Below are 21214 nucleotides of genomic sequence, written 5' to 3' on the forward strand. Positions count from 1 at the left end.
CTGAGGGCATTTTAAGAACCATACCATAAGATATTATTGGATTAAACGCAGCAATTTCCGACTGGGAAAGCCTTCAGTGACAGCAAAAAGGGTACAACAGGAATTAAAGCTGCAAGCAGCGATGAACGGGCCCTCGCACCCTTGTGCACGTTCAAGCGTGCTGCAGTGGAAGCGCTTGTATGACTTCCATGTAGATGTCTTCAGGCCTGGACATTTAGCGGATGACACCACCCACGACTCTCTATATCAAACCATTCAAAAGTTATGGCAGAAAGTAGGAACTATCAGATATCGACCAATCACATGAAGGGGCGGGGCTAATTTGCACCAATTATGTTCAAGGACTCATTACTGAGTCCGATGACACCACCCACGAGTCTTTATGTCAAACCATTCAAAAGTTATTGGAGAAAATCGGAACTATCACATATCGACCAATCAGAAGAAGGGGTGGGGCTTTTATGCACCAATTAAGGTGAAGGAGTCAAAACCGAGTCTGATGACACCACCCACGACTCTGTATGTCATACCATTTAAAAGTTATGGCAGAAAATAGGATCTATCAAATATCGACCAATCAGAAGAAGGGGTGGGGCTAATTCATGCCAATGAAGGTCGAGTACTCAAAACCGAGTCCAATGACACCACCCACATGTCTTCATAACAACCCATTCAAAAGTTAAGGCAGAAAGTAGGAACTATCAGATATCGACCAATCAGAGACACAGATGTATAACACACCTGGGTGCACCATGTTACAGTTCGGGCCATATTAACTGCCGAAGGAATAGCATAAATTGCGCCAAAATTGCACGATTAAATCAAAATGGGGGACTTCCTGTTCAGTTTCGGCCATGGCGCCAAGAGACTTTTCTTTAAGTTGCAACATGATACAGGTGTGTACCGATTTTCGTGCATGTACGTCAAACCGTATTGTGGGGCTTGAGGCACAAAGTTTTGTAGGGGGCGCTGTTGAGCCATTTTGCCACACCCATCAATGCAAACAATTAAATATCAAATTTTTCGCCAGGCCCGGCTTGCGTGCAAAATTTGGTGACTTTTGGGGCACGTTCAGGGGTGCAAAAAGGCCCTTCTTTTGTCAGAAGGAAAATAAAGAATAAAGAAAAAAGAAAGAATAAAAAATTCCTACAGATACAATAGGGCCTTCGCACTGTAAGTGCTCGGGCCCTAAATATTGGTGAACTTTTTAGCCAGTATTAGCCAGTTCAAGAGATTTAAAACTATTCTAAATATTCTGAAGTTTTGATTTTGCAGATGAAAAGGCAGTTGAAATGCTTTGGTGGAGAATACGGTGAAAAGCAAAAAAAATCCTCAAAACAATGTTATTAGAGTTTACTTAGTCATATACAGTAGTAGATTTCTGGTCTAGGCATCCAAATTCAATAATAGCTCACAAATGTAACCGAATATTAAGGCCTTATTTTACTAACGGAGATTTGTAATATAGGTTAATGCCGCTAAAATTATAAAACTATAAAAAAGGATTATTAAAAAATGTATTATAATAAGTATAAATTAAATGAATAAATATGATTTTATTTTGAAATCTCTGCTTGATGAATGTTTCTAATGATCAAAAGAGAAGTAGTATGAAGCATATTTCACTTGGTTTTATAACCAAACCAACATCTGACCCTGCACAACATGCCAGTCTATTTACTGTACAAGGTAAATGGACTGTGCTTTATTTTATTTTTTGACCTTGTCGAGGTTCTACAAAGCACTCTACAATATTTCTCTAATTCACCCACACACAAATACACTCATACAACATTTCTATCATATGTACACTCTATATTCTGTAGCGCGTTCATTTCTACAAATAAACATCAGAGAATTGAGGCTGATTAGAGTATGGCCATCACCTGGGTCACTGGGCTATGTGGGGTTCCTTGTCTTGCCTAAGGACATTTTGACATGTGACAGGTTACCCCACCACCCTTGCAGTGAGACGACAGTTTTTTCTATCCACTAATCTACAACCTATAACTTTTGGAAAAGGCATTTTGTCTTATTAGCTAATTAAGCATGTACTGCAGTTTATGCTTCTATGTAGCAACTATGCACAGAGCCTGAGAACCGGACCTACTTTGTAACTTAATTCCACTTGTCCTACGGATATTGTACCATGCAAAGTCAATGGGAGCCGTGGTCGTGATATATACACGGATTATGACATTATTATTATTTATATATTATTCTTTGTTATAGTGGCTAAATTATGCGTTTTTGTCGCGCAAGGTACTGTTTGTTACTGTCAGTTTGTAAAAAAAAAAAAACGTTTTTAACGCTGTTTTAGCAGTGTTTTATTGAGGTTTTAATGGGAGCACCACGGATATAGTACTATGCAAATTCAATGGGTTCCGTGGTCGTGATATATACACGGATTATGACATTATTATTATTTACATATTATTCTTTGTTATGGTGGCTAGATTATGCGTTTTTGTCGCGCAAGGTATTGTTTTTTACTGTCAGTTTGTAAAAGCATGTTTTTAACGCTGTTTTAGCAGTGTTTTATTGAGGTTTTAATGGGAGCACCACGGATATAGTACTATGCAAATTCAATGGGTTCCGTGGTCGTGATATATACACGGATTATGACATTATTATTATTTATATATTATTCTTTGTTATGGTGGCTAGATTATGCGTTTTTGTCGCGCAAGGTATTGTTTTTTACTGTCAGTTTGTAAAAGCATGTTTTTAACGCTGTTTTAGCAGTGTTTTATTGAGGTTTTAATGGGAGCACCACGGATATAGTACTATGCAAATTCAATGGGTTCCGTGGTCGTGATATATACGCGGATTATGACATTATTATTATTTATATATTATTATTATGACGTGAGCATGAGAGACAACAACCACCTGTGGATTTTCAATAAGACCCATGTGTTTAGCTGCCAGTCGAGATAATTGGTTGCTAAAATAAACTTTGCCATAGATTGTCCCAAACAACAACCACGTCTTTCTTGCAAAGGAATGATTCGAGTGCCTTCTTCTGTTCAATTTTCAAAGAAAGTATTAAGTATTAAGACTTTAGCACATAGTTGAAGAGCTCCAATGGATAATAAGCAAAGCAAATTCAAAATTTCTCACATAGGCATGAATGGACTACTTGTGGTTTGGTATGAATGCACTGACGCAAATTGAAACAAAGTTGTAGTTGGGGTTTATATTTGTTCTTCACCCTATATCTGAACCTCTAAATGCTAGTTAGTGATGCGTGATCTTTTCTACAGCACTGATACTTGCAGTGCTGATTATCCTTACTTTATGTTGCTCAGACATAACACTGGTTTAAATGAAGCAGATCTTATGTAAGTTTGAGGTGATAAATGTTGAGCAACAGTAACTTTTACAGCTCCTTTCTATTTTTTCCAGACAGAATTAAAGTAATTAGCATATTTCCAATATGTGTGTTCGAAATATGCTTGTGTTGCTATCTTCCAAGCTAACATGCTAGTTACTGCTAGTTGCTCCAATGCAACACCTCATGGCTCATACATGCAAACTTTCCACCATAATCAATCAACGAAATAGCAATATTGATCATATGGCTAATATAATTACTCAAATTATCATAGTAAGTAGCTAGACCACTTGGAGGAAAAAAATCACCATCAAAGTTTTACTGCCCACCACTTGTTGTTACTTTTCATTTTTACAACCACACTTTTTCTTCTTTATTGTATTTCTAGTTGGGGAAAATATTCTTACAACATTACTTTTTTTTAATCTGTGAGCAAAAGATCACGTATATGTGCGCATATATTACAAACAAATAAAATGTACATAGAAGTAAAGAGTGCATGAGAAAAATTAACATTTGCAGGAAATTTGACTGCTCTTAATTAAGGAGAATGATAATATTGCTACAGTGTAAAAAAAAGAATTAATTAAATTTCATAATCTCTTGAGATAAAGACACCAAGATATTCCCTTCCACTCATTTGCAGTACAAGCTGGCCTTGACAGACGATTTCAGAGTACAAAATACATGTATTTCATGGTGGATTCACATTTAATTATACCTTTTCATTCTGCCATCCTCTCTTTCCCTCTCCCTCTGTCTCTCTCTGTCTGTCTCTCTCTCTCTCACACACACTTAATATCTCTGGTGGGCTTTGACCAAAGCTGAGTGCCTTTGTGATTCCAGAAGGATTTTATGTTGACAGGGGCCAATTAAATATAACCCTTGACACTGAAGTAATATTTAAGACGTCCAAATTTGGTTTGTACAAGTTGAACATAAGTCATTTTGCCATCACATCAGAATAAGGAGTTGAAGGTAAGAAGTAATATACTTATTTTATTCTGTTATCATGTTCAGCATTTATCATATCTGCAGAGCTGTCTCCCCACACCCGCAGTCATTTGGAATCGCCTGTCTGTGCTACTGCGAGGTAGCGCCCATTAAAGACAGTGGATTCAATTCAGGGAAAATTCTGGCAGTGTAAAATACGAAGCTCTGAAACCCACCCAGAAACCTATAGGATTCAAAATGAAACAATATGTATTAATAATATATCACAAAAATCTATCTATTATCCAGGCAGAAGCAAGTGACTCCTGAAAGCAGTAATGAGGGCACTGTGGGCAGAATGAACACTCCTAAGACCATTACTCACAAGCGGGACTCAGCCTGAGGAACAGTACCTTGTTTTTGCACCACTGATCATTCACTCAGCTGGAGAATACTTTTGAATTGCTTTCGAATATTGTGAAATCAGCCAGTTGAGCATTTGTTTCCTCAGTCAGAAAACAGGGCGTGTTCATGACTGTAACCAAATCTGAAGGCATGACAGAACCACCACCATGCCCATCCCCATTACAGCCCATAATCCATTTGAGCTAATGATCATCTTTTATTAGTTTCAACAGTATATTTGGCTTTGCAGTGTGCTTTTTATTTACCCGTTATTGCAGTGCTTCTTAATATCATTGTAAAACATGCAGTCTCAACGCTGTGTGCAGCACTTTTGTTTTGATAGTCACGCACCGATGAGCACATCACAAGGCAATGTGCTGTTCATTGTCAGAGGAAATGTTGACATAGCTTGGCCAGTCATCTTAATTATTTTACTCTTCAATACAAAGAGTTAGGGTGGTTCTGCTGGATTTGACTTTGATTTTCAGGGTTCAGTACCAATGGATTTAATGGAGTAAGAATGACCAGTGTTGCAATAAAAACGTGTTGATCCATGGTCTTATTACCAATTTTATTACCAACTTGCTATTTTGAATAATCGCTGTTGCTTGTGTATGAGTCATTGCATCAAGTCCTCCCCGCCCTTTTGCAATTGGTTCGGAACGTTCTGTACCAGTGGAAATGGCTGAAAATACGAAGGGTACTGAAATCTGGATGCCCATTCACTCAGAACATTAATCATTTCAAAGCAAAAAATCAGTGGGTGGGCATTGGATTTGCACTTTCCAGACATATTTCCAAAGGGAGATCCATCAGCTTATCCTTCAAAAGATTTCCTGGAATGCATTAACTCATCTATTCCTTGTATTACCAGTATTTCAAACCACATTTTTTCTCAAAAGAGCTTAGGAATTCTTGCATATACTTTATTCATCTTTATTACTGTTAACACAATTTCTAAGAAAACTGACTGTCAAGAAACAGAACCTGCAAGAGGAAAGTTACCAACTGGCCTATCGACGTCAGAGGTGTGACAGTTAATCATAGAATTCTTTTGCTTTTTGTCCTACCAAATGTCACAATCGGCTCTGAGGGAGCAGGAAGCCAGAGAGTTCAACCCATACCTGTCTTTGCTTTTCTGCCTGCACTCCTATCTTTTGATGACAAAGGGAGAACCAGCGATGGCAAACCTTTTGTATTCCCTAAGAGGAGATGACAGCAAGCTCTTTGGAAGGATGCCTGTTCACGGGTCCCTCAACTGGACCATCACCTGACGGTAAAGGGCACCTGAACCATCCTTGTGGCTATATAGAAACAGCCTAGTCTCTCCTAACTACTCCCCAACCACAGCCTCTGAAGAGTAAAACTGCTTCAGAGTAAGATTAAGCAAGAGGGGAGTGATGGAGGCAAAAAAAGGAAAATAAAAAAAGACAACTTGAGGGAGGGTTTGAGTTATAGTGGGAGGGAGAGAGAGGGAGAAGATGGAAGAGTGCTGTTCTTTTTCTCTTTTTATGCGGAAACAGTCTCAGGAGCTGCCCTCTAGCAACAGAGGGAGAAAAGCATTATGAATAATTAACTTTGAGAAATGTCACAAACGGCAGAGAGAAGTGTAATCATTTCTCTGTTGGGTTTAGAGATCTGTTTTTTATTCTTTTTGCTTGTGCCCTGTAGTGGTGCATGTGTGATGCTGAGACTGTGATCTCAGGACTGCAACCCGTCCCCTAAAAGCACAGAACACATTTGCCATAAATATTTTTCAAATAAAAGCAAATAAATCATTAATATTTGCCCCTTTCAGCAGTATCACAGAGATCCTCTACATTTCTCTCAAGTCATTGAAGTCGGTCTCATTAGCTGGAAAATCACATTTAAAGAACAGGAATCTAATATGATAATGGTTTAATCAATGTCAGGAAGACTTGAGCTTTGTTTTCTTTTGGTTTCAGAGAGATACAACATGCCCTCTCAGACTGAATAAAAGATCAAAATAACAAATTATTGTCTTCACGTTGTAAACAAGCTAAATATGTCTTCTTTCTTCTTCATAACCCTCACAGCTGTGAAAATGAGTTATGAATTACCATGACCTACCATGACTTAGTTTAATTATTAGATAGATGGATAGAATGTCTGTCTGTCTGACTGTGTGTATATATATATATATATATATATATATATATATATATATATATATATATATATATATATATATATATATATATACATATATACATTTTTAAGTACATTTTCTTGATTTTGTTCCAAAAAAGGGCCAATTGTTGTAGGGCCCTTTTCACATGTGGTACCAAGGATCCACCTGATATTTAGAAAAATTGACATGATGATGATAATGTTAGGCTTTCAGTGTTAATGCTATTTTAACACCCCCAAAGGTGCAGTAGTCTTTAGCCTCGTGACTCTGTTGTAAGCAGGCATAAGGGAGACTTTAATGACACGGTCCATTTAATGGCAAAGAAGTTGTTTTTTTTCCTTCATCAATGTGCAATCAAGCTAAATGAGATTCATAATCAGTGGAGGCACTGATGGTTCAAAATAAGATGCTGCTTTTGTAAGTAATGTTCATCTTCTTTTTCAGATGGCACTAATTAGTGAGGTATGGTCTGTTTCTGTAAGGTAGATATTAGAGGAAACCCAATCATGCAACTTCAGTTCCCAAATGACTTGCAAATCTGAAACCCTTTCTTATTCATTATAAAAACTTATCAAATGTTGACAGTCATACATTTGACCATATTATGAAAACATTATACAGTAGCTTTTTTTTAAATATCACAGCAGCAATACATTTCAAAAAAGTGGGAAGAAAATGTCTGGAAAAGTAAGCGATGTAAAAAAGAAACAACTTGAGGAACATCTTGCATTTAGTTAGGTTAATTGGTGAAGGCATAGGAGTCACTGACGAAGCCCATAGCCAGAGCTCAGGCTCAGGCTGTGGCGAAGGCAAAGGCCTGGGTTTGAGCTCGGGGAAAGGAAGAGTGGCATCTGGGGCCACCTAAGAAACATCTTGGGGACAGCGTGGAAGCTGTAGAGCCAAGCAGACCCCAAGCTATACCTACCAGAAAAAGTCTTTCTCAACATAAAGGTTTGATGACTTTGAATACCTTTTATAATCTGTAGTACGTAATGTTATCAAATGATTCTTAGAATCTGTATGAATGTCTGAAGATCATGAGCAATCAGTACTGATTTTAAGCCTCGTCACTTGTGCACAGACCCTCAGGTGACACTGCACTAAAATCAGATATAATTCTGTGATAGAAATCACGACATGGGCTCAGGCACATTTCTAGATGCATTTATTTGGTACCTGCTTTTATGAATTGTGTGTCCAGTCATCCAAAAATGGGTGGATGAATGATACGCCGACTGCAGACTGGTTGCAACGAGTGGTGGAAAAATTGAACTTTGAGCACCGACTCCTCGCGTGGTATGCATACAGATGCCGCATTTGCACCGACCGAGCTCAAATTGGGCTACAATATGACCACCGCGGTCATTCCTGGAGGTCTGATACAACTCTTTTCCCATTACTCGTATCATTTTCCGCGACACATGCTGGTGTCTGGCACGCTTGTGAAGTATCCAAGCTATGACTTTAGCCTCTACCTTTTTTCTCCCTCCACCATGCAACCTCACGCGCTTGCTGTTTTTCGTAGCTAACTCTTGGATTTGGTTTTATTTTTTTTTCTACTCTCTCACTCTTTTGCTGTCCACAACAAATTTTCTGGCCGCTGCTTCTCTGCTGTTTTGCTCTGCATATCGAACTACATTTAACTTAAATTGAACATCATATTTCTTGTGAGAATGGCCATGCATGCCTTTCTCTTTGATACACAAGTCTTTCAACTTCATAACACGTGATCAGTGAGGTCACTCTAAAATTGAATAAATAATCATACACTTTTCAATTTGTTTAAGGTTATTCATGTGTGTTTCGGTAGGCTATATTTGCATATGGTAGAATATTTTTTTTGGCAACCAGAAAAACTATGTTTTACCCAGCCTTTATTTGGGATGGCCGCTTAATATATATATTTTTTGCTACACCTGGTGGATAATTGGGACCGGCGGCAAATTGGGACTCTGCCATTATTTTAAGTTTTATGGTGGCATCTTTGATGCCACAGACATTGTTTAGTGCCTGGTGAGTGGTCAGCTTGCACATCTGGGAAGGAAACATCAATGATGAAATGTACAGTGTATACAGGCTTACAGCAACATATGCAGACCTCCAGACAAAAGGTTTTTAACTGCATCCATTAAAAAAGCATGACTTTGTAGTACAAGAGCCCTGATCGAACTGGTCTGCCTTCAGTCCAGACTTTTCACCAACTGAATATATTGGATGTGTCATGAATCAAAAAACAAATAGGACTGTTGAGGGGATACTACATGGTCTTCAATATTGCCCTGACACAATTTAGAGATGTGTTGCTTCCATCAAATTCGAAATTACCAACATTTTTTCCTAAGATGATACATTTCCTTTTTTTCAATATTTCATATATTTTCATTGGTTGTCTTGTTTTCTCCTTCAATGATTATTGATGCATGATAGGCAAGGACGGCAATACATTATTCAAATACAGTGTGAAAGCAAACTTGGAGCCTCTGAGTATTGCAGTCCTAATTGCACCAACTCCAATCACGTCAAGTCTACCAGACTATTAGGTGTGAACCAAACTAACATCATAGTCTGTAAAACCAAAGGCTGAAGCATCATGATAGCTGACCCTTTGCTTTTTTAAAAACCTATTTTTTTCGTACACAGCCATGTTGCAGTCCACGGTTACAATCAACCACTTCAATCTGATTTAGCTGTAGCTGCAGCTGTAGGGGAAATCAAAACATATTTTATGTGTTTAGCCGACGCTAGGTTTGTCCAAATTGCTGATTGTTTGCTAAGCATGGTAGCAGGACGATTTCAGATGAGGAAGTGATAATGGCTAGCCATTGTTTTAGCCGACTGATGTGGTGCAAAAAAAACATACCCGTCAGCATTGTCATGGGTTTGAAATCAAATGATTGTGACCAAAAAGGTTTTTTGAACTCTGCCCTAAAAGGTGGACATTTTAACATGGAATTCAATAGAGATGCATTTGCTTTTGCAGCCGGCATCCACCAACTATTCACAAACTACAACGAATCTTAGTTCCTCATGGGCCTCAATCCGGAACAGATGGTTGGCACTTGTGTAAAATAAGCTGTCTGTACTTTGATTCAAGCAGCAGTCGTGTTGGATTGAGGTCGATGTAGGTCAGGTATCTTGCACGGTCCAAATTAGTATCTTATATAATTATTCTTTATTTTGACGTAGTCACTGTTAAATAAATCCAGGCATTAACGATTACATTCATGCGGTGTGGTTCTCCCGACGTTTTTATTTAATTCAAGGGCTGGTCAGGTCTGCTCAGAAACGCACAACATTAATATTTGTTGATATGATGTCAATTTGAACTTAAAATGCCCGTTCAATAGAACCCAGTCTCACCAACCTTGACTTCAAAAAGAATTCAAGTCAACTGATACTGATGTAATGCAAAAGTTAACATCTAACAGTGTTTCTCCCTTTGTCATGTGTACGCTTTCTTTTTTGTTTTTACAGACATCCATGCCTCATTTTTGCAACTAAAGCTGTGTAGGCTTGAAATAAAACTAACTATTCCATGATGTTTTTATCTTTATTGTATACATTACTAATAATGTGCTGCAGGACTGCACGCAGTACATCAAAATAAACAACATAAAACTAGCTGCAATACGGAGAAGCAGGAAAGCATATTTGCTTATCTAATGTGAAGAGGAGGAAATACGCTTTTTTCCTTTTTCCTTTGCTTACTTTAAATGGCAAATCAGTGAGAGGAGACAGTCACTCCCCAACGGAGCAATCAGCATGTTAATACTGAAGCAAAACACCTCAAAACACTCCCTTGTAATAAAACTCATTTTAAATAACCTAACAATAGACTTTAATTAACAGACAGTTACACCTGAGCATTTAGACTTTAAGCAAAGAGGTCTCTGTTGTTATTTCACTCGTCTTCCTTTTTAATTATTCTGAATTGGAGTCTCGCTGAGATTCTCTGGGGCTTTAATTAGAGACTGAATTAAAGTTATGTAAATACAGTTGGAAGCTGGAGAGTCTTTAAATAGAGTCGTGTTGCGTCTGCTATTTTATTTTCCCTTTTTTATTTTTTTTTTCTGGAAGCGAAAACATTCTAAGTCTTTCTTTTGAAGTTTGTCAAATCACTGCAGGGTACTTTTCCCTGAGGTGCTCGTGTAGATTGATACTTTTTCTCAAAAGGGCTGTGACACAAATACTATTTCTGTAAATGAGCCATTTTCCTTTCTCTGAAGGGGTTTGAATAAGTGGCATTTTTGTTTGTATTCCTTGCTCTGCTTCCTGAATCAGGGTTTAAGTATTGATATTCTTTCATGAGAAGTTACTTGAAAATGACATGAGTGAAGTAAACTACCTACCTACCTATGAATGCATTCATTATTTATTCTCCACTTTCAATTGGCTGATTTTCTTTGAAAATGAAAAGAAGAGGATCGGCCTCCCTTTGGGCTGGATTAAATCCAAACTAAAGTGCCTGGGTCCTCACTGCTAGCTACTTTCTCTGAATAATAATGGGCTTTTTCGGCTGTGTTTGTCATCAAATTAGCCCTCCACTTCAGATGAGGCGCTCTCAGAGAGCAGTTCTCGACAACGATGGAATTCAAATTAGGCAATGTCACAGTTTCATTTGTGAAGGTGATGATTGCCGTAGGAGGTAAAATGACAGTGTTAAGGTTTATTGGAACACCTTCCTTCCTGTGGTGCAGCTGCTTTTGCAGTGAGTCTGAGTTATATTGTATAGGACAGACAGTATAACAGATCCTTAAACCAGAAATTGCAGCTCACAGCTTGCTCTATAGGTGCTTAATCCAACCCTCTTTCCTAAATATGAAGCTGTTGGATCTCCTCCATATGTTCACACTTTCCACTCGTTTCTCCCTTTGGTTTTATTCTCTCAGATATGCACAGACTATGGAATGTATTTCTAAATGCGGGGGAGGCTCTTAAGCAAAGTCTTGAAGCCAGATTCGCTGTTGTTTGTCTTCATGCTTTGAATTTTGTGTTCAAGACACCCAGGTAGGGTTCTTCCTGCCTCTCTCTGCCTGGAATTGTATTCCTCTTTTGATACCTTTGATCAACACAGGAGGGGAAAAGTTGCCCCGGGAAGCACCATCCCTCCGACGCAGCAGGGGGACAATGAGGCTGGGCGGGAGCGAGGAAGGAGGGATAGAATGCCCATTTACCCTCCAGCCCCATCTTCTCGAGCAGATTTAACAATAATTAAGTCAATTGAAGGTATCTAACAAAGTGCTGACACGATTAAAATAGTTGAAACAGTTAGACGTGCAGCAAGTTTATGAAATGACCATCGGCGGGAGTTTGACAGCTGCACTGCAGCCTGTCGTGTTAACGGCTAATGGTTGTTGCTGTAATTAATAAGCACTTAGCCTTCAAATTTAGGCTTGGCAGTTCCCCAATAGGTGTGGTTATTTTTGTGTAGAATATTGTTTGGCCACTCTCGATTTCTCTTTTCATGTTCATTTTCTTGTGTCTCTCTGCCATGATGTCCACTGCAGGTCCGTGAGATAGCTTTATCATTATTGTTGTGTGACGCAGCACCATAAAGTGATATGCAGTTAGTGCAAGAGAAAACGGGAGTGATTGTCCAAAATTGCTGTTTCTGGTTTTTGTCTTGACGGTTTCCTAAGTAAAGTAAGTAAATGTTAATTCATGTGCAATCTAACTTAGTATTTTAACATGGAAAAAGTAATTTGTGCTGCTGTAAGATGTAAGAGATTTTAAGCACTTATTTTATTTCTTGTTTTGCCATATATTGTCCTAAAAGGCTGCAAACCAGCTGCTAGCTAAATGGTGGTCTCACCATAGCTCAGAGAATAGATTTTAAATTACTTTTAAAATGTGATTAAAGTTTGTGACTCATAGCTTATGAAACATAGATGAAGTCTTTTAACAAAGACAGAATCAATTTGATTGCAGCTTTGCTAAGCATGAAGCCTTGTGACACGACTCACTGATATCCACTGACATGGTCAATGCGCAACTTAACCACTCAAACCCATTGGACACTAGCCTTAAAATGTCTGCCCGGTGTCAAGACCGATATGGATGAAATGGGAATTCTGACATTGGTGGAAGAAAAGAATAAGAAAACTTCACTCCAGTCACTTTCTGACCTATTTCACTGAGGAACAATTCATGTTGAATATGTTGATTTTGCTGTATAATTAATGAATTGATTTTTAATTTTTTTTAAAGAAGAAAAACTATGCATATCAAATTTAGTTTCCAAGAGAATCAGTAATGTCATTGTCAGTGTTTTATTTTCAAGAGAGTTAATTATCAAACACATTACAGTAAGTGTTGGATTTCTAAGCGTTTACTTCATCAGACAAACAATATTTTTTACATATTATACAATAGTTTGACTAAAAAATGTAAATCCTTCTGGTTATATTTTTTATTTGCACCCTGCTCCAAGCTTGAACATCAACTATCACTGGGTGAAAGAAAAGGGTACCTGCAGGGGGTACGGTTTTTAAAGTATGAACACAGTTTAGCCTTTGCTTTCAGGGTTATATTGCAACATTTTGTGTTCTATGCTCATTGAATTATCAAATAAAATGTATTTTCTTTCTGTTATACATAATACAATTCACAATGGACTGCAAAACTTGCGAAACAGCTTGTCTCCAGTTTCACTGCAAGTAGCTGTCTAAGCAGTAGACTCGGCACAGTTTTAAAAAAATATTTCTGATCTTGTTTGGAAAGAAACCCTACACATCCAGAAGGAGACTAAATGGTATGAAGCCACAATTTATCTTACTTCCAGAAAATGTATGGTGTTGAGACTGTACTGAAATAGCTGTATTCTGTCTGCTGAGAACAATTCTGGTGCTTTCTAATGGAATGTTTTGGTCTGTGTCTTGTTCTTTTTCCCTGCAGGTTTGAAGCAGATCCATGCCCTGTCCATCCAGGGGAACTATGAGCTACGTATCGACTTGGAGGACTTTGAAAATAGCACAGCATATGCCCAGTATGGTACCTTCGGAGTGGGCCTCTTCTCAGTGGACCCTGATGATGATGGATACCCTTTAACTGTTGGCGACTATTCCGGAAATGCAGGTACTTGATGAACTTGTTAAGATCTTTTGCGCAAGGAGTGCCGTGTTTTTGGTTCGACAAAAACACCCTTTTTCTGTGATGCACATTTTTTTTTCCTCTCTCTAACTGCTAAACACTAGTACACACCATTCAGCCCTGTGAAAACCCTTAAATAACACTGCTATATTAACAGTTCAGAAGGTGTGTCCACTTGTTAAACTGTGCAGTCAGCTGCACAGAGCAAAGAGCGACTGTGTCTCTGCTCCCTAACAATCAGCGACCTGTCACCTTGATTAAATTACTGCCAATTAATTTCATTGCTTGACCTGCAGCGTAAACAAAAACCTTGCCGCTGAAATGAAGAAGCAATTTAAAGAACCTGTGGGGAGTGCCTGTTTTGAGAACGCAGAGAGAGAATGGGGACCGATATGAGAGATGGAGCTCAAGGGGAGGAGGTGTGGGGAGGAAGGAGGTGGGCTGGAAGGAAACTAGGAAGAAGGAAGGGGACAAGTGTGAGAAGAAAAAGTAATAAATAAAAATGTGGATGAAGATGTTTCAGCAACAGAGGAGTTTTGTTAGGGATTGGAAAAATTGCAACAAGTTTGTTAATAATCGAGGCCTGTTCTTGGCATGGAATCACCTTAAATCCAGTCACATTAAAAGAACAGGGTTTCCGCAGGGTTTTAAAAAGTATTAAAAAGTGATAAATTAGGCCATTAAAAGTGTTAAATTCACTGTCAGAGGTATTATTTTTTTTAAATTGGTATTATTTTTTACCTTTTACATTTAAGCAGTCTATTTTATTGTCATTCACAAAGTGAAATAAATGTGAAACATCTGGTCAACATCAATGAGTCTATAAATCTGTTCTGTATAGTGTTCTATGGGTCAAAATCTGTATTAATGTTAAAAGGTCTGTGATTAACACTTAATGTTGTGACCGTTTTTTAAAAAAATCTGAAGGTAGTGAAAAAGGTATTAAATTGGTATTAAATTTAACATAAGGATTGCTGTATAAACCCTGAAGAAGCTCTCTCTTTCTCTCATGCTTTCATGTTAGCATCCCTTCAGCTTTTGCTGGTGTTGTTGTTATTATTATTATATTTGCTGCCTGTCTTTCTTTGGTCGGGTTGCTTTTTCTTTTTTTTTTTTTTTTTCCTTTTTAGTCGCTTTCCGATCATCTGACAGCTACTCATGATTCATGAGCAGCTGGATATCAATGGGCATCAGAACACCGTTCTGGCCCCGAGCCACCAAGGTGACTCCCAATGCCTTTTCAAATTACCCTTTAAGTGCCATTGGTTTTCTTATACACCCTCTGGACAATCGACCTATTGTGACTTATCTTCCCCTACTATTCTTCTCCTAATGACTAACAGCAGAAAACATGAATATTATACATGCCTGTCAACTATGGGTTGCCATTATGTGGTTGCCATAGTAAAGCCAAGTGGAAACGAGAGTGGGACAGAATGAGAGGGTAAAGAGCTGGGCGGCCACATCCTGGGCAATTAAGGGCTGTTTGATGCCCTCACAAGCTGTTAGCCATCACCTGATTGCTGGTGAGCAGAGCCTGTCGTTCAGCTCACAGCTTTGTGCTACTGTTTACTTCTCGTCCCAGTGTGAAGCATCCTTTGAAATGGAAGGAGAAGGGAGAGGGTGAAGGGAGGGTATGGGGACTTTACTACACATTATCAGCTCTTGGAACATCCATTTGCAGAAAACTTCTGGTGTACCGCAATATCTGCAAGGAGGTTTCCTTCATTTTACTTGTAAGCCTCTTAGAGCTTTCAAAGCAGATGCCATTGTTGAGTTTGCCGGTAGAAAATAAAAATGCTTGCAGCTCAGCGATTTGATTGTGTGGATCAGGTTTACTATCAAGACCATGATGAGGGAAACATGGTTCTGCAGCATCTTTGCACTGGTCCTACATCATTGTCATAAACACAGATAGGTCGCAGGGAAGGATTCACGCTTATTGGTTATACTTTAAAAGCTTTTTGCACCAGTTGGAAAAAGAAAAAAAAGCCAAAAATAATTAAATCAAAATATGAGATCAACTTCAAATGTCTTAATTCTCCTCAGAGGCATTTGTTTTTTCAAACTGAAAGACATTGAGATGAAACCATGGCATTGTGTTATTAAAAGACAAAGGTCACAGCAGAAACATTGATGAATTGGCCTCAAATCCGTCAAACCTCCTGATGTAGACAATGAGAAGAAATTCTCTTGGGAATTGTGGAGATTAATTTGCATGCTTTTACCCCGCTCTGTTTCCTCAAACAATTAATCAAAAAGTCATGCCATTTTGAAGTTAATCACTTGTGAATATGGCTAATTATGCTTTCTGGTGTCAGATCCAGAACAAAGCACTAGGTGTTAATTAAAAGATGTGTTTAAAAAAGAAAAATATCTTATTGGTCACTCTTTGGAAAAACTGATTTCAGTCATCTAATAAAAAATAAACAGTTGCTGCAGTTGCAGGCAGAAGATTTTATACATATTAGAGGGACATATGTCTTTCTCTACATGTCTGAAAGAATAGTTCTAATCTTGCTATGATTTCTGAGTTTACTGTGACCTTTAACAGGTTTAGAAATGCTACATGATGACAGTTTGGTTTTATCTGTTCAAACAAAAATACTCAAGTCTAGACAGCATTGGGAAACACAAAATCATACTCTTCAGGAACGGGTAAGCATCTGTATCCCAGATACGATCGTGCTTTCTTGACAATTGTGCAAATGAACCCTGGAAAACAAAAAAATACCTTTTTAAAGATGCTGTCTGAAACTGGGAGAGTGCCGTTATCTAAGAAATAGTTGTATATAAGCCACTGCTCCAAAACCTCCAAGCCAGATTACAGTTTGAAGCTGCACATGAAGACAAAGATCCTAATTTTTGGAGATGTGTCCTGTGGATCGATGAGACTTAAATGGAATCTTTTGTTATAATGATTATCACAACAGGATAGTTTGCCTTGACTATTGTGAGATGTGGAGAAGATAAAATAAGTGGATGAGTCTTATTCTAATTTGTATATCAACTTCAAGTTGGAAATGTATTTATAACTGCAATTTTGCATTAACATACAATTTTTGTTGCACATTTTTTTAGGTGATTCTCTGGTGAAGCACAATGGAATGAAGTTCACCACCAAAGACAGGGATAATGACCACTCGGAGAATAACTGCGCCTCTTTCTATCACGGTGCATGGTGGTACCGCAACTGCCACACCTCCAACCTTAACGGGCAATACCTGCGCGGTCAGCACACTTCCTACGCAGATGGCATCGAGTGGTCCTCCTGGACTGGTTGGCAGTACTCTCTCAAGTTCTCAGAGATGAAGATACGTCCCACCCGTGACCCTGAAAATAAATAAATACTGACAAAAGAGGAAAACAGAGAAAGAGAAGACAGTTTCCAAACATTACAAACCACAATTTCTGCCGGCTTACATGGAGTTATTTTTCTTGATATCGTTTATTCACTGAAAGAAACCTCTTTGAGTTTAGCTGACTCTGGAGTTTGCCTCATGGTTTCCCTCCTCTCTTTTTGCTCGTCTTATCTTCATCACTCAGCTACTAGTCATGCTGGCTGCCATAATCCTTTGTGTGAGATCCCATTATTTTAAATGACCCCAACCATGAAGCTCTCATTTTTTGATCTTTCCGTTCACAAAAGCAGCATACCAGAGCCCTGAGCCCACAGTCCACTGCACTAGCTTTATTCAGCCTGACATGGTGGTCCATCCATCGCCTGTAGAATCACACACCAGTGATTTTCTCCCGACTTGTAACTCTGACCTCCCATCTGTGCTGACATGGCGCTCAGACGGGCTCAGTCTCAATGCCCATCACTTTAGAAGCTGTGAGAGGGTCCCCTACAACAGAACAAGACAAACCCTTCACAAAGTACAAGCAGGACATACAAATTGTGAAGCTTCACCTGCGAGAAGGGAAAACGCAGTGGTGCACAGTGTTACATTTACGTCCTTTATCTGTGTGAATGAGATCCAGCGGGGTAGTTGCAAGCAGCACAGTTAATGAGAGGAAGAAAGCACAAATGAGGAAGCAAGAGTTAAATTGGTTGGAGAAGGGGGAGAATAGAGTATCACTGGGGTTGAGGGAGTAGTAAGAAGAGGTACAAAAACGATGAAAAAAGAAGAAGACTGAAACGGCAGAGGTTCTCATTCATCTGACTTGGGCCATTAGGGAGCATATTGGGCACTTTGTCTGATCTGCTTGCCAGCTGAGTACTGGCCAATTGATGCAGCACTCACAGATGGTAACCCAGCACTTGTGTGTTTGTAGGTGCGTGCGTGCAAATGTGCACACCTCGGACAGACAGACACATGGACAGAGCTCCCTTAGACTATCAGGTTTCCGTCCTGAGCGTTCTGACTGAGAACAGGGCTCAGCACAAAAAGACAGAACAAGATGTATGGTTGCATATCTTCACTCTGTTTGAGTAAGAAGCGGGAGCACGAAATAACAAGGCGTGGATGATATGTTCTGTATAAGGTACAGTAGGTTGAGGCAGGAAACAATGCACCGAAGAGGGAAACCTGTATCGGAGGTTACATGCCCAATTCCTAGCTCTTTAATCTCTTCTTTTGTTGTTTTTTTTTTTTTCTTGTCAGATGACTATCAAAGGGATTTTCTTGGGCAACACAGTTTCTGTTGTCTTGCAAGCACAGTAGAGTTAAGTACGATTTGACACTCTCCACTATTTTTATTCTCTTTTGTCTTTTTCTTTTGCATAAAAAAAATCTCCACTGTCCCATGACAAAGTAAAAACAATAAGAGAGAGGGAAAAAAATGAGAACAAAAACAAAAAGGCAACATATGGGGAAAATTACAACTTTTCAATGTCTCTTTTCTTTAAACTCAATCAACTTTTTGGATGATGTAAGAAGAAAAGCTTTAAAATATCTTCAGATTATATTGTACAGTGTGTATGACTTTCAGAGCATGTGAATCATTTCTTACTATGCTAAAACACAAAGAGAGCTTCAGCACACAGGTCCATCTGTTAAAGAGACAAAGGAGAACTTTTCCTCTCGAAGTGATCGACAGTCAGGAGTGACCCGTGCAGCTCAGAAGGTTGACTACACATGAAGAGGAAGAATGCAATTTTCCCTCAAGCACACGCCCGTTCAAATCTTCAGCACAAACACAAAATCAGACAAACAATGCAACAGATTTCAAACTTTTTTGGCACGTTTGCTGCCTTGCTTGATATGTGCAATCCTTCTGAAACCTTGGCTCCGGAAAGTCTGCTGATGGCGAGTTCACGTGCGGCACCGAGCAATGTTGCGCACAATGACTCTGATACCGGAATGGCTGCGAGTGTTTGCCGTCATCACAGGTGCTAGGAAGGATTTCCCATTGCTGTGTACAGTACATACACCTATATGTCATGTCTCGTGGACTGCTGCCATGTCCTTTCATCAAAGCACAGAGACTTGTAAAAAAATAAAAAAGAATGGGGGGGGGAAACTCATTGATGTTGCTATTGCACAGATTTTGAGGTATCATCAAGCGGGAGGCGATTGCCAATTTCAGTTTGAAATTTAAGAAGTCACATAAGAAGTAATTGTGTGTGTGTGTGTGTGTGTGTGTGTGTGTGTGTGTGTGTGTGTGTGTGTGTGTGTGTGTGCTTGACAGAGCACATGTATTTGTGTGCACATGAGTGCATCAATAGTGTCTGTGTGTGTACACATATAGGCACATGCTTTCGTTTGTACATGCTTGTGTGCATGAGCCAGACAAGAGTGGGAGGCTGAATGTTCCTCGATGTGGAATTTTCAAGTAATGTGATGCTTATGTACAACTCGCCTTCCCTGCTGTTTGTGTTGATAACAGAGAGAATTTCATTATTATAATGAACTATTACTTATCGTGATTGTGAACCCGTTAGAGTGGATAACACCTTCTGGTACTGTGTTGAACTGCGCCTGTACCCTAAACCCCTGTGAAACCACTACTATTTTTTTTTTTTTTTTTTTACCCCACAAGACATTGTGCACACTGTATATGTTAATGCTTCATTGCCCCGTTGTTATTCAGATGTGCGGAGATGTATTATTTGCCATGGCCCTTTTCTGGGTTTTTGTTGAGGGAATGCCTTTACAGTCACTCTCACTCTCTCTTTCTGCTGCAGCTTGTGAAATCTCCAATGGAAGAGAAGATAAAAGAGTGAAATCAGAGGCTCTAATCAATCCCAGTTATCCCACTTGTTATAGAGCATCAGCGCCCTCCTTATCGATCCCCCAGGTCCCCAAACCCTCTACATTTCTTAGTGTGTACCTTCTTAATTGCCTTAGCTTCTGCTTTTAAATCCTAGCCCTCCAGCTCCAACATTCTCCTTGTTTTTCCAGCTCCTTACCCGCTCCTGTTTGATGCTGTTTTCCTACCCTACTCTTACCCCTGCTCTCCTTTTCTTATCCCTCTGTCCTCCCATTCCATCATTTCTGGCGCAAAACAACGTTTTCTCTTTCTTTTATTTTTGGTGAAGTACTATAGGTTGTTTTGCTGAATCTTGATACTGTGTTTTAATGTTCTTGTCAACATTTAATAAACATTCACATTTTATAAATGGAGCAACAACATCATGTGTGTTTTTCAATCTTCCCTCACAGTGCATCCTTACATCTGTATTGCGGTGTGGTCTGCTTTCTGAGTTTTGATATTTGTTAAAGCCACTGTATGTAGCAATACCACCTCTGACCACAGGGGGGCATGTTGCTGTGTTAACAAAAGAGCCACTGACAAACTGCATCACAAATTATTTCACAAGCAGAGTCATCATTTCCTATATTTATTGCATAGAGAAGTGCACTTTAAACTTAATTTATTAAATGCTATGAAGTAGGTCAACGTCTTGCACTTTGGGTAAAAAATGAATTCTGAATATATGTATTTATTTGCATTTTTCATGTTCAACCCACATGTGCTACCTTCTTGACATGAGCACAATTATTGGCATTGGAAACCAGAGTAAATCTCTGTTATATAATAGGGGGATAATTGTCACTTAAAATGTAGCTCAAAGTTGCTTCTTGTTGATAGAAAACTGTGATAGATTTAGCACAGCTGATGTCTGGTAATGAAGGTGTAGGTTTATTCTTGATTCTTCTGATGGGTGCATGATTTATCATCTAATTTGATAGTTAGAATGAAATGTTCCACTTACACAATTAGCAGTATAAACCACATTCAAGCTTTCAGGGTGCCTCATCTTTAACTTGGTCTGATCGCCTTGGGCTGAGGTGTGGGCCTGGACCTTCTGCGTCGGGGGGCTGCCCTCTGCCTGGGTGGGAGGTTGCTGC

General features: G+C 39.0%; 1 protein-coding gene across 2 annotated transcripts in view; it reads left to right on the forward strand.

Moving 5' to 3' along the window:
• The window catches only part of fibcd1b (fibrinogen C domain containing 1b), a 259486-nt gene extending 239009 nt beyond the window's left edge, over positions 1 to 20477 (forward strand). Inside the window, exons 6-7 of one of the 2 annotated variants that reach the window (XM_061733784.1) lie at positions 13722 to 13901; positions 16998 to 20477. In XM_061733784.1, coding sequence (XP_061589768.1) covers positions 13722 to 13901; positions 16998 to 17263 — 446 coding nt within the window. In that variant the 3' untranslated portion in view covers positions 17264 to 20477. The remainder of the gene's footprint in view (positions 1 to 13721; positions 13902 to 16997) is intronic. The other variant, XM_061733783.1, reaches the window with a different exon arrangement.
• Positions 20478 to 21214: the final 737 nt, after the last annotated feature.

This window comes from Cololabis saira, chromosome 11 (genome assembly GCF_033807715.1).
Source record: "Cololabis saira isolate AMF1-May2022 chromosome 11, fColSai1.1, whole genome shotgun sequence".
In the NCBI taxonomy this organism is placed as follows: Eukaryota; Metazoa; Chordata; class Actinopteri; order Beloniformes; family Belonidae; genus Cololabis; species Cololabis saira.